The sequence below is a fragment of the Lynx rufus genome, unplaced genomic scaffold (assembly GCF_022079265.1).
Source record: "Lynx rufus isolate CCGP_SWC_20201006 ecotype Redwood Valley unplaced genomic scaffold, mLynRuf1.p SCAF_14, whole genome shotgun sequence".
NCBI lineage: Eukaryota > Metazoa > Chordata > Mammalia > Carnivora > Felidae > Lynx > Lynx rufus.
In genome coordinates, this window is record NW_025814828.1 from 1,284,009 (window position 1) to 1,298,171 (window position 14,163).

Below are 14,163 nucleotides of genomic sequence, written 5' to 3' on the forward strand. Positions count from 1 at the left end.
TGGGGACGTTATTGGGCGCCCTAGAAGTGATAAGAACACTGCGGGGGTCTTGGCAAATACTTAAGAAGGTCAGTCTTTTGGGGCACAGAGATGATGCCCGAGGAACTCATGTGTGGGCACGAGTCACGGCCGATGTGTGGCTCAGCCAGGACAGCTCAGCTGGGCTCCACGGACCCGCCCAGACGTGAGCATGTGGCGGCCAGGCAAGATGGCAGGACAGGGAGCTCAGACAGTGAGAAGGGTCGGGGTCACTTGGCCTGCATTGCACTGACTGACGCGAGGGACGGCATGACCGTAGACGGGACCGCTGGCCTCCTGGACCCCCCCTGTCCATTGCAGAAGCTGCATTTGCATTTGTTTGCAAAGCATAGTGCCCTTTGGCTTTGTTCGCGCTCTGTTCTCTGTGGCACAGCACCCAGCCTGTCCCTGCAGGGAGCAAGCAAGCGGGTGCAGTGGCTTGATCTGGGGCGAGCAGGTGGCTTGCCGAGTCCACGGAGGGTGCGGGGTGGTCTTGATATGACACGGAGAGACAGGACAAAGCAGGCAGAGCGTCTGAGCACAGCAAACGCCCCCCACCCCGTCCCCCCTGCCCGGGCTTAAGGTTCGTCTTAAGAATGGAACAGAGGCGACCTACGTCCCCGCCAGGATGCCCTCAGGGATTTGACAAAAGACCGGACTAAAAACAAGTAGGAGAGGGGCCCCTGGGTGGCTCAGTCCCACTTCAGTTCACGTGATGATCTCACGGTTCGCGGGTTCGAGCCCCGCGTCGGGCTCTGGGCTGACGGCTCGGACCCTGGAGCCGGCTTCGGATTCTGTGTCTCCCTCTCTCTCTGCCCCTCCCCTGCTCGCGCTCTCTGTCTCTGCGCCTCGCAAGAATATATAAAGATTAAGAAACAAAATCTTTTTTGAAATAAAAACAATAAAAATCACTAGCAGGCCATAAAACGTTAGGACCCACGGGGACACAGAGCAGGCCTCATACGCTGCAAGTGAGTCAATCAGGAACGTGCAACCCGGCACCCACACTTCTGCAGCCAATAAGGCAGATGAGGGGGGAGGGGGGCACCCAAAACCTTATAAACAAGGAAGTTGCGGGCCGTCCTCGGGCATTCACTTTCGAGTGCCTCCTCTCTGTTAAGACAGTTTGCACATTTTCTTCCTTCCGGATGTTTTCTTCTAATCGATTTTTGCCTCCTGCTCACTTTGCATCAATCTTTTCATTCTCCGGCGCGGGAAGACAACAGATCCCGGGCGTTGAGGTAAAAACATCCTGCCACACTGGAATCCCCTCGCCAGGATCCCCCGAGAGGAGGACCGTCAGAAGGAGACAGGGGTGGTTTCAACCCGTGGGCCCGTGTCAAACGCTTCCTGCCCACAAGACGGATCACGGGAAACCACCCGAGCTCGTCAGTGATCGACGGCCATCCTGTGGCCGACAACGGTCTCCCGACCAACAACCCTTGGCTCCCGTCAGCCGTCAGCCCCAACTGGATCATAAATGATGACCTGGTTTCATCCCTCCGTCCTCCCGGAAGCTCGTGATGTGGTGTCCGTGGGACAGCCTCACCCAACATCTCAGCCAGAACTGATTTCGGGAATGTGTGCAGTTGCACCTGGGGTCACAAGGGGGCTCCACGCTTGGTGTAACGGTCTCCTGCCGCCATCTTGAAATTCTTACTCATGTTTGCACAAGCAGCCAAAGTTGGCCAAGCCCTCCCACACTGTAGGGTTTTCGGTTTGTTTGTTTGTTCGTAGCCAAATGCGTGTGTGGGTGTCTTCAACCGCTAAGTTTTGGGGTAGGATCTTACACATAACTGGAACCATTATACGTCTTAGAATTAAGACGGATGCAATTTTTGCCATGGACCACGTTCATGTAGATGTAAAAAATGACCAGGAGTTTTGTTATCTCAGTGCACAGCCTTTGGAATGCAGTTAGCCTCACCAAAAGTCTAGGACAACTCTTTCCGGCCCGTGACCGTGACCGTCATGGCCAACGCATGTAGCAGGGAAGACGCCACTCTGGGATGCTGGCCACCTACACGGTGCAAAGACACAGGGTTGTTTCCTTGTTGAAACACACGTAGAGACAAACAGCGTTCGTGTTCCAAATGCAGTTCGGGAGGGTCCCCTTATCTGTGGTTTGGGAGACACAGATAATCCTCCTGAGAGATTGCCAGAAGGCCAACAACAGTAGCCTAACTCTACGTCGCAATGCCTACATCATTCACCCCAGTTCATCTCATCATGTCACATCTTACTGTCTCACGTCATCACAAGAAGGAGAAGGGGGAGTACAGAAATATGAGATGTTTGAGGGAGACAGAGAAAGACCACGTTCTCATAACTTTACAGGACCGCGTGTTGTTCTAATTCTTCTATTTTATGATTCGTTATTGTTCGTCTCAGACTGCACCTGATTGATAAACTTTGCCAAAGGCATGCGTGTGTAGGGGAAAATATAGCCATGTAGGATCGGGTCCTATCTGCAGTTTCAGACACACACTTGGAGCTTTGGAACGTGTCCCCCGGGATAAGGGGGAGACTCGCGGACTCTGGGAAATAGATTTGTTCTTGATTCTGACCCAGACAAGCCACAACTTAGCCCCTTCAACAAAGTGGTTGTTTTTATATTACGTAGCTTCACGTAGCTTTTGACTTCTGCAGTGGACTCAACCTACGTCACCTTTAAGAGTGGGGAAGATACACACACCTAAGGCTCACACATGACCTTTTCTCCTAAATTAATTAAAGTACTGTTTTTAAAATAGATTGGACCACTGACAGGCACACACCGAGAACTTTCTAATATAAGAACTCTAGCATAAAACACACTCTTTCTCTTGGTTGCTGTGGACACTCTGAGGAAAATGCCAGTGGTTTGCAGGCAATCCAGAGGCAGTAAGGTACAAACAGCCTAGACTCAGAACCAGAAAGACTTGGTTCTCATCCCAGCCTGCCACTCATGAGCTCCATGGGCCCAGGGAGTTTCCTCATGAGCTGAAATAGGCTAATCACTCCCAACCTCATAGTTTCTCCCATGTGAAAATAGACTATAAAATGGTACAACATTGTCTAGTATAAGGTTCTCTTGTTTGTTTGTCCATCCATCCATCCATGTATCCATCCTGTATCCATCCATCCATCCTCTATCCACTCACCCAGTCATCCAGCCAGCCACCCATCCATCCATCTAGCCACCCATCCATCCACACATCCATCCATCCATCATCCATCCCTCCATCCAACTGTCCATCCAACCATCCATTCATCCATCCATCCATCCATCCACCCATCCATCCATCATCCATCTATCCATCCAACTGTCCATCCAACCATCCATCCATCTATCCATCCATCCACCCATCCATCCATCCATCATCCATCCCTCCATCCAACTGTCCATCCAACCATCCATTCATCCATCCATCCATCCACCCATCCATCCATCATCCATCCATCCATCCAACTGTCCATCCAACCATCCATTCATCCATCCATCCATCCATCCATCCACCCATCCATCCATCATCCATCCATCATCTATCCATCCTTCTATCTGTCCATCCATCCATCCATCTACCCATCCACCCATCCATCCATCCATCCATCCATCATCCATCCCTCCATCCAACTGTCCATCCAACCATCCATTCATCCATCCATCCATCCATCCATCCACCCATCCATCCATCATCCATCCATCCATCCAACTGTCCATCCAACCATCCATTCATCCATCCATCCATCTATCCATCCACCCATCCATCCAACCGTCCATCCAACCATCCACCCATCCATCCATCCATCCATCCATCATCCATCCCTCCATCCAAATGTCCATCCAACCATCCATTCATCCATCCATCCATCCATCCACCCATCCATCCATCATCCATCCATCATCTATCCATCCTTCTATCTGTCCATCCATCTATCCATCCATCCATCCATCCATCCGTCATCCATCCCTCCGTCCAACTGTCCATCCAACCATCCATTCATCCTTCCATCCAATCCATCCATCCATCCATCCATCCATCCTCTATCCATTCACCCAGTCATCCAGCCAGCCACCCATCCATCCATCCACCCATACATCCATACATCCATCCATCCATCATCCATCCCTCCATCCAACTGTCCATCCAACCATCCATTCATCCATCCATCCCTCCATCCATCCATTGACCCATCCATCCATCATCCATCCATCCACAATCTATCCATCCTTCTATCTGTCCATCCATCTATCCATCTATCCATCCATCCATCCATCAATCCATCCACACATCCATCTACCCATTCATCCATCCATCCATCCATCCATGCATCCATCCATGCATTCACCCAGTCATCCATCCAGGCACCCATCCATCCATTCACATACCCATCCATGCATCCATCCATTGGCCAATCCCAGCCACCTATCTTTCATTCACCATCCATCTACCCACTCATCCATCCATCCACCCACCCATCTATCCCAGTCAGGCTCTGTGCTGACAGCTGGGAGCCTAGAGCCTGCTTTGGATTCTGTGTATCCCTCTCTCTCTGCTCCTCCCCTGATCTCTCTCTCTCTCTCTCTCTCTCTCTCTCTCTCTCTCAGAAACAAACATTAAAAAAATTAAGAAAAAACAGAAACTAATACAGATGCAGTGCAGAGAGGTTAGCAAATACAGATAACAAAGACATCCCTCACCTTATAAGAAATCGTCCCGACTACAGGTTTGGACAGCCCAGAGAGCATTTCTAGGCAATGTGCGTGGGTTTGGGGTGTTCTTGGTGCATTTATGTGTATCCTCCTTGGAAACCGAACTCCCCGAAATCATTCTTCAGAAGGAGAGAAGGACCGGACGAGGTCGAGGTGTTGACAGTGGTAGGGGTCCCCACCCCGCTTCTGGGGAAAGAAAGATAAGACAGAGTCTTTCTTACAGAAGGCACGTCCGTTTAGGTGCCCCCCAACTATTTTGTGCCCCTGCACCCTCATGCACCACTTGCTTGCAGGTGTCAGAACGACACAGAATTACAAAAACCTCAGTGGTTAACGATTTTATGGGAACCAAGGAATGGAAAAACCAGCGTCTACCCGGGCAGGAGATAACCCAACTGACTCAGAGACCGGAAACCTGGCGTTCAGCCCCGCGTGCCGTTTCAACAGTCCAGACTCACCCGGCTCGCGTGTGCGGCTGTCACCTTCACCACCCACCCCAGTTTTTCCAGGTAAATACACAAAGCCCTGTGGTCAACAAAGGATCGTCCCTAGAAAGTGGGAGAAGGGCTAGTGTGTGTGTGTGTGTGTGTGTGTGTGTGTGTGTTACACGGACGCGAACAGGCTCACACTGTCCCCATCCTGTCCCCAGGCTGAACCAGTATAACGCATGCAGACCAAGAAGCCTGTTCTGAGTCGAGCTCCCTCCCTCGTCCATCTGTCTGTTGCAGCCTATGCCCTTCAAAGATGTGTTCCCGGTGTTTGGATACAGCTCCCAATGCTTCTCCAATTCATTTAATTTTGATGCTGGAACTCAGGGCTTCCTGATGTCAGAGTGTCCGGAAAACGCGATGGAAATTTTTTCGTTTGAGCCAAGGAAGGGAGCGCTTGAAAAAAACAAAAGCCAACTTAACGAATTACAAAGAAAAGTCTTCAAAATGCCTGTAGGGATGAACATAAATTGAAAAAAAAAAAATAAAACAACAATCCTCAAGGCCTGGCATTCGCTGCAAGTGACGGGTGATGGAGACCTAGCCCCTTGGGGATAAAATGCGCACCCTGCCTGCAGAATGTTCTGGAACATTCAGGGTGGTGTCAACAGAGTGTGAGTCCTCGCGCAGCCCGTGACAGAGGTTAAGGACTGGCCAGGCTGAGGTTTTCTTTTGAAGATGACAGGGCTGGACTGGAAACTTCCCCAGGGTTGGGGAGGGGTCTCTGGGTTTTGACTTTGGTACAAAGCAGGTGGTTTCTTTCATGCACGCATTATTCTGAGGCTGACTTACCTCAAGGTGCCAAAAGGGCTGCACCAGCTCCAGCGTCCCTTTGCTCCACGGGAAAAGCCTGCTGTTTGCCGCGGCCCAGGGTCCACACCCTCCTCTGGCCCCAAGGCTGTGGCCAGGGAGAGGGGAATGAGGAGAGACAGATGCCTTGAGCGGGTCAGTGGGGGCTGGGGGCACACGTGGTCTCCGCTGGGCAGTCCACCCAGATTGACTCCCAAGGCAGATGACTGTTGTTTTGATGAGAAAGGATTCCGTGAAATTCATGCGTCTGAATCCACAATCTGACGTTTGACTTTCTGCCGGTCTAGAAGCCAGAAAACTTCCCTGCTGCAGTTGTCTAAGGGGGGGGCCCTGGGGTGCAACGCAATGCCTCTGCCCTGCGCCCCTCTGTCTGAGTCACGGACGTGACAGAAGGTGGCAGCAGCTAGGCGGGTGACCCCTGAGGGGAAGGGTGTGCTCGTTGGGAGCCTGGCCAGCCGGTAGGAGGGTTTGCAGGGCCAAAGCAGGCATCTGACTCAGGGATTTTTCTGCGGACAAGATGTTCTGCATCCTGAATACACACGGACAGAATATTAAGCTAACATCTCAATTAAATATATATATATATTGATAGTCTGGGCGGGGGTCCAGCCCCAGCACTGCTGGCCTGTGACCTGCACAGCGACCCATCAGGGCCCCAGCACCTCCTGAGGGGAAGGGGAGGGGTTTCCTGCCTCTCTCTCTCTCTCTCCCCTCCCTCCTCCTCCCCACACTTTCTTGGGCAGAGGAAGCCTCTCCCCCCTCCGCACCCCCTCTCCCCCCCACAGGCCCCTCCCCCCTGGGGCCGGGGAAGCCTCTCCCCCCTCCCCCCTCGGGCTGGAGAAGCCTTCCCCCCCCTCCCCCCCCCCCCCCCCCCGAACCGCGTGGGCTGGGGAGAGGCTTCCGGAGGCTCCTGCAGGGGGAGTCCCCATTGAGACTGGGGAGTGGGGCCTGCCCTGCGCCCCCAAAGCCTGCACCCCGAGCTCCGGGCTGTGTCAGTTCAGACTGGACTTCGGGATGGGAGTGGGGTCTGCGCGGGGGACAGGGACCCACCTCTCGCGGGAAAGGAGAGGATTTCACTTTGTCTCCACCCCCACCCCCAAGGTGGCCCCAGGGTCCCATTAGGGGCAGGGAGGGGGCTCCCTCTACTTGTAATGGTTTGCTTCCTGTTCGTCGGGGGGGGGGGGAGGGGCCACTGAGGGGCTGGAGGAGTCTGTGGACACATGGAGGGGTCCCCACTGTCCGAGCTCGGAGTTGGGGGGGTCCCTCGCTTCTCCTCAGAACTGGGGGTGTTAGGAGCGGGTGGGGGTCCCCACCTTCTGAGCACGGCGCTGGGGGACTCCTCGCTTCTCTTCAGGGCTGCCCTGGGGGTGTTAGGGGCGGGCGGGGGCCCCAGTTTCCGAGCAGGGACGGCAGTCGCTGGCTCCTTTCGGGACCGCCCCAGGTAACCGCTCCTCCCCCGCTAGCCCCTCCCCTGCGCCCCGCCCGCCCCGGGTGCTCTCCGGGGGCCGCGGGAGGGGCGAGCCGGGACCGGGGCGGGGCCAGAGCGCGGGCCCTCCCCTCCCCGTGCTCCCTCCCCCCACTCCTCCTTGTCCTCCTTCCCCCCCCCCCCACTACTCCCTCCCTCCGCGCGCCCCGCCCCGGGGGCACTCCCGCCGCCGCCGCCCGCGCGTGCCACTCCCGGGACGGTTCCTGCGCGGCGCCCGCCGGCCGCACCATGGCTCCCCGGGCCGCCGTCGCGCTGCTGCTGGTCGGCCTGCTCGGCACGCTGGTGCCCGCTCGGGGTGAGCCATCTGTGGGGGCCTGGGGGTGGGGCGGGGTGCAGGGGGCGCGGGCCGGCCGGGGGACCGGCGTGGGGACGCGCGTCCGGGGACCCCCCCCCCACCACCCCGGGGAGGGCCTCGGGGGCGCGCAGTGGGGGGCGGTTGCAGGGGCGCAGCGGGGACCCCGGAACCCTCCTCCCCGCGGGACGAACGGGACGCGCTGTGCCAGCGGGTAGCCAACGCCCCGGGAGGCGGCTCCACTGTGCAACTTTCTTTCTGGGCGGGTGTGGACTTGTTCCAGAGGCCCAGGGCGCTGAGTGTTTCCAAAATCAGAAACTCGGGCAGTTGGAGGTTCCCGGGGGGCCCTGGATGCCCGCAGGCGGGTGACTTCTTAGGTCCCGGTCTCCCCCCCCCCCCCCCCGTAGCGGTCCTGGTCCCCCCGGCGCTCTCCCGGGCCCCAGTCTTTGTTCCTGCTTGGGGAGCCACGCCCTGCACTCCGGGCCTAAATTTGGACTGGGCTGTGCAGCCGGCTCCAGCGGGGGGAGCGGGGGTGGGGGGACTTAGGGCGAACTTGGAGCTCCGGGCGCGCTCACCAGCCCTGTGTGCGCACGCTGCCCTGGGGACCTGGGCGCTGTGCTGCGCGCCCGCTGGAAACAGACGTGTGGCCTCAGCAGATTTGCGTGCGCTCCAGGAAATAATTCGGAAAACGCGGGGAAAGTGTCAGGACACCAGGAGACGGAAAGGGGTCGTGACCCCACCACCCTCGCTTTGCGCGCCGGCCCGGCGTGTTTCTGCTCCTCTGCCTGTGTTTTCGGAGAGTTCGCCTTTGCAAGCGGCAGCTGGGATCATGTTTCTCTCTGTCTCTCTCTCTCCTTTCCAAAGGAGAGCTGGATTTTGCCGGACGTGGCGTTTTTAAAGCCTCTCCCCCACCCCCGGACGATTATTATGATTTTTTTTTTTCCTCCTGTTAATATGGCCAGATTTTTAGGGCACAGCCAGGCGGGGCAGAGTCTTGTCAGCACAGGTCTGCTGATGAGAGGAGGACACATTTTGGGAACCGGGATCGCGACACGAGGTGTGGATTGTGCTGGGAAGGTTCCCTGTGTTAGTGACGTCTAGCCCGCGCGGGGGCGTGGGGTTATGTTTTGCGTCCTTGGCCTCCTGCTTGGTTCAGGAAAGACCTGGGATGTGGGGGACGTTTGCGCTTTTGAAACGGGCTTCATGCCCGCCCTGCGCTGGCTTTAGGGAAGATGAATTCTGGTCTGTGGGGGATGTGTTGGAACACTTTACAGCCTGCTGGGGAGGGCCTGGCATGCGTTTCCAAGTTGTGCCTCCTTCTTCCTTAAAGAAATGCGTTTCTTCATCTGCCCCGGGCTGCTGCTTGTGTCTCCCCGGGTGGTTGTATTTCTGCTGTTCGATTGCATGGTTCCTGTTCCAAGGAACTTTCCCGGGGTTCCGGGGGGGGGGGGGTTTGCTGACTGGCGTCTGGCTCACGGAGCTCCTCCTGTGTGCGGGAAATGGAGAAGTGCCTTTGGTGGCTCTAGGATGTGCCATCCGCTGGGGTTGGAGGAACATGAAAACAGGCCCACGGGACACAGGGCTGCAAGAAAAGGGGACCGTCCCAGAGTCCAAGACCTGCGTGGGGTGAGGGGGAAAGTCTGGAGTAGCCATGGTTTTTGCTCACAGCTCTGGGGTTCCGGGTCTGGATGGGGGGCAGCCTTAGATTCTTGGGGCCCCAAACTAACTAGTCATTTTGTGACTGGAACCTGCCTCCGATTCTGTGTCTCCCTCTCTGTCTGCCCCTCCCCCGCTCACACTCTGTTTCTGTCTCTCTGTCTCTGTCTCAAAAATAAATAAACGTTAAAAAAAAAATAAGAAAATTACTGGTGACCCCGTGGTGGGGGAGGCGATGGGAGCCAGCCTTGCCCCAAAAGAGCAGAGAAAGAATGGGGCTGTAGTACGCGTCCCAGCCCCATCCGTGTGGTCCTTCCCGCCACCTCCTTACCGGTGGGGGTTGGGGGCAGGACTTTGCTGCTCCCAACACACCAATGGGTTTTGATTGAGGAAGCGCTTTGGAGTTGGTGAAGGTCAGAAGACACTTTCCTAGAGAAATATGTGTCTGGCTTGGGCTCCAACCTTGGCTGTAAAAGCCCCTTGAGCCTGGGGAGGGACCTTTGCTTTTAATAGTACAGGGCGGGTTTCAGAGGCCTTGGGACCCGGGATCCCGGGTTTCTTCTGAAATTCCCGCTGGAGTGGAGACCCTCGGAAGGAATCAAGAGGCAGTTTTCGACTCTCCCAGAGCAGGGATTTCACCATGAGGGGGAGGGGGGCCCCTGGTGTGTGGTGGGTGGAGACCACAGACCATTGGCTTCAGCCTACAGTCCCCAGAAGCCCCATCCCAGGGAGAATGTCAAAAGCGAGCGTCGGCTTTTTTTGTGCACCTTCCTGGTGGCTCCCGTCTCGTCTCTGCCTTTCTTGCTAGAAGATATGGCCCTGACGATCCCGCCTGTTTGCCTGCCTGCCCTTTGGGCTCTGATAAAACTTAACTGCCCTTCACTGACCTCTGCCCTGTGGCTTTTGTTTTTTTCAGTCTTCAGTCGATGCTGCTAACCCTTTGTGTGTGTGTGTGTGTGTGTGTGCATCTCGAGATAGGAAAACAGTTTTTGTAGATTTTTTTTTTATCTTCATCCGGATTCTCTGTTGGCTGCCTGGTCTCATTTAGTAAAGAATGTGGCTCGCGCACTACGTTTTAACCAAGCCCGCATCCGGGAGTCCGGGCGGGATGTCGAGCGGGATCTGTGGGGGTGGGGGGGCCTCTGGCTCGCACCCACGTGGGGATCCTGGTGTTTCCTCCCGCGGAGAGTTTCCAGTTCACGTGGCTTCCTGTAGGGGGAAAAGAGTCCTAGGTGCTTTGTGACTTACGCGGACGGGCGTTTGGAGGCTCAAAATTCCTCAGCGTTGTGGGTCTGCGTGGAATCATCCCGATGCTCACGGAGCGGACGAGCGTTTTACAGGGGGCCCAGCGCGTGCGTGGGGGGGGGTCGGACAGACACACGGGGCGCAGGCCGCCTCCCTGGGTCCTCCTGTGCTTTGTTCTGACATCTGGGCGCCTGTCCCACGTGAATCAGAGATCCTTCAGGGCCGTCCTGACCCAGTTCTGGGGTTGACAACAGAGTGTGTGTTTATGGGGCTCCAGAAGTCCTTTCGGGGGCGGCGGGGGCAGGGGGGGGGAGTGTGGGAAACACGTTCCACATACAGAGGGGCTTTTGCGAAACACCAGAATGACACAGGCTTGACAAGGGTCAGCAGGCATTTTAATCCCCAGGGAACCTGCGGAAACAAGTCTTTCCTGCTGGTGTTACTTGTCCGAAGAAATGCAAAGGGACAGGAAGGGTGTTGTTGTGGGGTTGTAAGCACACACAAGGTCTCCTCCCCTTCCAGCCAGCGTTTCCAGGGAAGGAGCGGGACCAGAGAGCAGTGTGGTTACGCAGCAAGCTTGTGACCAAAACACCGTGCCTGCGTGTGTGTGCGTGCGTGTATGCATGTATTGTGTGTGCATGTGTACGTGTGTGTGTTTGTGTGTGCGCGTGTTTGTGGTGCATGTATGCGTGTACTGTGTGTACACGTATACGTGTGTGCATGCGTGTATGTACTCTGTGCACGTGTGTGCGTGCATGTATGCATGTATTGTGTGTGCACGTGTGTGAGCGTGCATGTGTGTATGCATGCATTATGTGCGTTGTGTACGTGTGTGTGTGTGCATGTGTGTATGCATGTATTGTGTGCATCTGTGCATGTGCACATGTTTGGGTGTTTGTGTATGCAGGCATGTGGACACCTGTGTGCACGCACACGTGTTTGTGTGTGCACGAGTGTGTTGGTACGTGTGCACATGCATGTGTTTGTACATATGTGCATGTGTGAGTGCTTGTGCGTGTGTGCACACACATTGTGTGGATGCATATCTGTGCACATATGCATGAATGTTGAGAGTGCACGCGTGTATGTGCACGCTTGTGTGTGTGCAGGTGAGCGTGTGTGTGTAGGCGTGTGTCCGAGTGCGCGCGTGTGTATGTGCATGCTTGTGTGTGCATGCGTGCATACATGTATGTGCAGGCGGCTGTGTCCGAGTGCACGCGTGTGTATGTGCACGCTTCTGTGTGCACAGGTGAGCGTGTGTGTGTGCAGGCATGTGTGTCCGAGTGCGCGCGTGTGTGTGCATGCTTGTGTGCATGTGTGCGTACGCGTGTGTGCAGGCGTATGTCTGAGTGCACGCATGTGTACGTGCACGCTTGTGTGTGCACAGGTGAGCGTGTGTTTGTGTGCAGGCGTGTGTGTCCGAGTGCGCGTGTGTGTACGTGCATGCTTGTGTGTGGGCGCGGGTGAGCGTGTGTGTGCAGGCGTGTGTGTCCGAGTGCGTGCATGTGTATGTGCATGCTTGTGTGTGCATGTGTGCGTACGTGTCTGTGTAGGCGTGTGTCCAAGTGCACGCATGTATACGTGCACGCTTGTGTGTGCACGGGTGAGCGTGTGTGTGTGCGCGCAGGCGTGTGTACGAGCGCACGCATGTGTGTGCGCATGTGCATGCATGTGTGTGCACGCATGTGTGCTCCACGAGCAATCCGCCCACGTGGCAGAAACAGAAAACCACCACTTGCCCGTGGCTCCGCTGAGACCGCCCACTGTGCACGTGAGCGGCTGGTTTAGACGCGCATTTCCTTACGCTTGAGAAAGATCCGGATTCTGGAGTCAAGGAGAACGGTTCCCTCATGCGGTTCCCTGTTTCCACCGGGGACTCTTTTCCATTGACATCAGCCCTGACCCACACACCAGCCCCCCGTGAGGGCCGGGTCATAGCGCCCCCCGAGGGCCGCGCGCTGAAGGCTGGTCGACCGTTGGTGTCCCCGTGCTGCCATATTGCTTGGGCGCGTTGGTTGATGCACCAGCCCGTCCCGGTGTTTCCCGGGTGCGCGTCGTGGGTGAACGGAGACTGACCCAGGTTCCCATTTGGACACGGAGGACGTCCCTTACTTGAGTCTTTTGCTCTTAGCTTGCCCAGTCGTTAGACTAGATTTGGGAGATGGTGGCACGGGTGCGTTTCAGCTGCGCCTCGGCGCGACTCAGCCTTGCCACTCTCCCTAGTGTGGCCCCGCGAGACGTATTATTAAAATCCCCTAAACAGGAAACCACAGACTTCCTTTCCCCTCCCCCCCTTCGCGAGTCAGACCTCAAACCAGTGCGTTTCTCAAACGGCAGCTCGGGACCCGCTGACGGGCTGTGAGTTTCCCGTGCGGCCGGCGGGCTTGGAAAAGAAGAAAGTTCGCCAGAGGATAAACCGTCCGTATGTTCTTCACGAGCCCCGCTAAGTGCATGCCTGAGGCTTCCGTATTCGTGACCCCGCGTGGCAGGCACAAGTGTTTAAATGCACTCGCATGATCCAGACGCCTCTCAATCACGTTCCTTTCTGGCCTCGGAGTTTGGGATCGGATCCCTTCGTTTCCGAGAAGCGCGTGTGCAAACGTGCTGGTGGATCCTTCAGAGTACTTTTCGAAAAACAGTAATTGTAATTCCTTCAGTGAACTGCCCTCCCTGGGAAGTCAGCCTCAGAACCAGAGCGGCTGCATTCGGCCCCTCGGGAAGGCATTACTCATCCCGAGATGACGAGGCCCGAGATTCCTGGCTTCTTCTGTTTGGTCCCCATCCCTGTGGTGGGGTGGCTGGTCCGTGGCAAGGGCAAGGGCTGTGTAGCAGAACATATGCACCGTGGACCCGCGATATTGGCTCACAGAGAATTAAGTGGACTATGTTGTCTTTGGGACACGGGGCCTCGCGGGCAAGTCGATTTTGTAGATTCTGCAAGAACCCCAAAACGGCCGGTCTCCTTCTGAGGCTGTCACCTGCCTTCTCTTAAAGAGAGGGGCTGTGTTCTGTTCTCAGTGTGAACACAAACCGTGGTGTTTGCCCCAAGCTCCCCTCACGCTGGGCCCCAGCGCACCCCAGCGAAAGAAGGGAGGAGGTAAGGGGAACGATCCAAGGCAGGAAAGGAAGGAGACAATGGGGTCTCAGTGAGTGGGGCTGCAAGAGAGATGAGGCCCCAGCCCCTTCCTGCTGGGAACTTACTTAAGGACCCATGGGCCGGCTGGAGTGAGGTAGCACCTGAAGCTTGGGATTGACGATTGATTGCTTGATGATTGATTGTAGATGATAAATGATACATTTCACATGAAGGGTGGATAGATTAAAAGATTGATAATTAGTGGATAGATAGATAGATAATGACAATGGGTGGATGGATGGATGGATGAATGGATAGATCGATACGATGATGGATGGACGCATGGATGATGGATGGATGGATGGATAGACAGAATGCATGGATGGATGGATGGAT

At 55.8% G+C, this 14,163-nt stretch overlaps 1 protein-coding gene and 1 long non-coding RNA gene across 5 annotated transcripts in view; one reads left to right on the forward strand and one right to left on the reverse strand.

The window, feature by feature from the left end:
• Window positions 1–858: 858 nt before the first annotated feature.
• On the reverse strand, window positions 859–6,526 carry LOC124509629 (uncharacterized). Of its 2 annotated transcripts, XR_006961468.1 has the most exons (4): window positions 5,995–6,526; window positions 5,390–5,598; window positions 4,703–4,900; window positions 859–2,136 (listed from the first exon to the last, which is right to left on the reverse strand). It is a non-coding gene; the product is annotated as an uncharacterized LOC124509629 (long non-coding RNA). The 2 variants fall into 2 exon arrangements; XR_006961467.1 differs by having other exon boundaries at window positions 4,703–5,598.
• Window positions 6,527–7,676: 1,150 nt separating this feature from the next.
• The window catches only part of CD99 (CD99 molecule (Xg blood group)), a 31,372-nt gene continuing 24,885 nt past the window's right edge, over window positions 7,677–14,163 (forward strand). For 2 of the 3 annotated variants that reach the window (XR_006961421.1, XM_047075841.1), the window contains exon 1: window positions 7,678–7,793. Coding sequence is in view for 2 of the 3 variants with exons in the window: in XM_047075841.1 (XP_046931797.1) it covers window positions 7,727–7,793 (67 nt within the window). In the remaining variant the exon portion in view is untranslated. Of the gene's footprint in view, window positions 7,794–14,163 lie in introns of all 3 variants that reach the window. The other variant, XM_047075840.1, reaches the window with a different exon arrangement.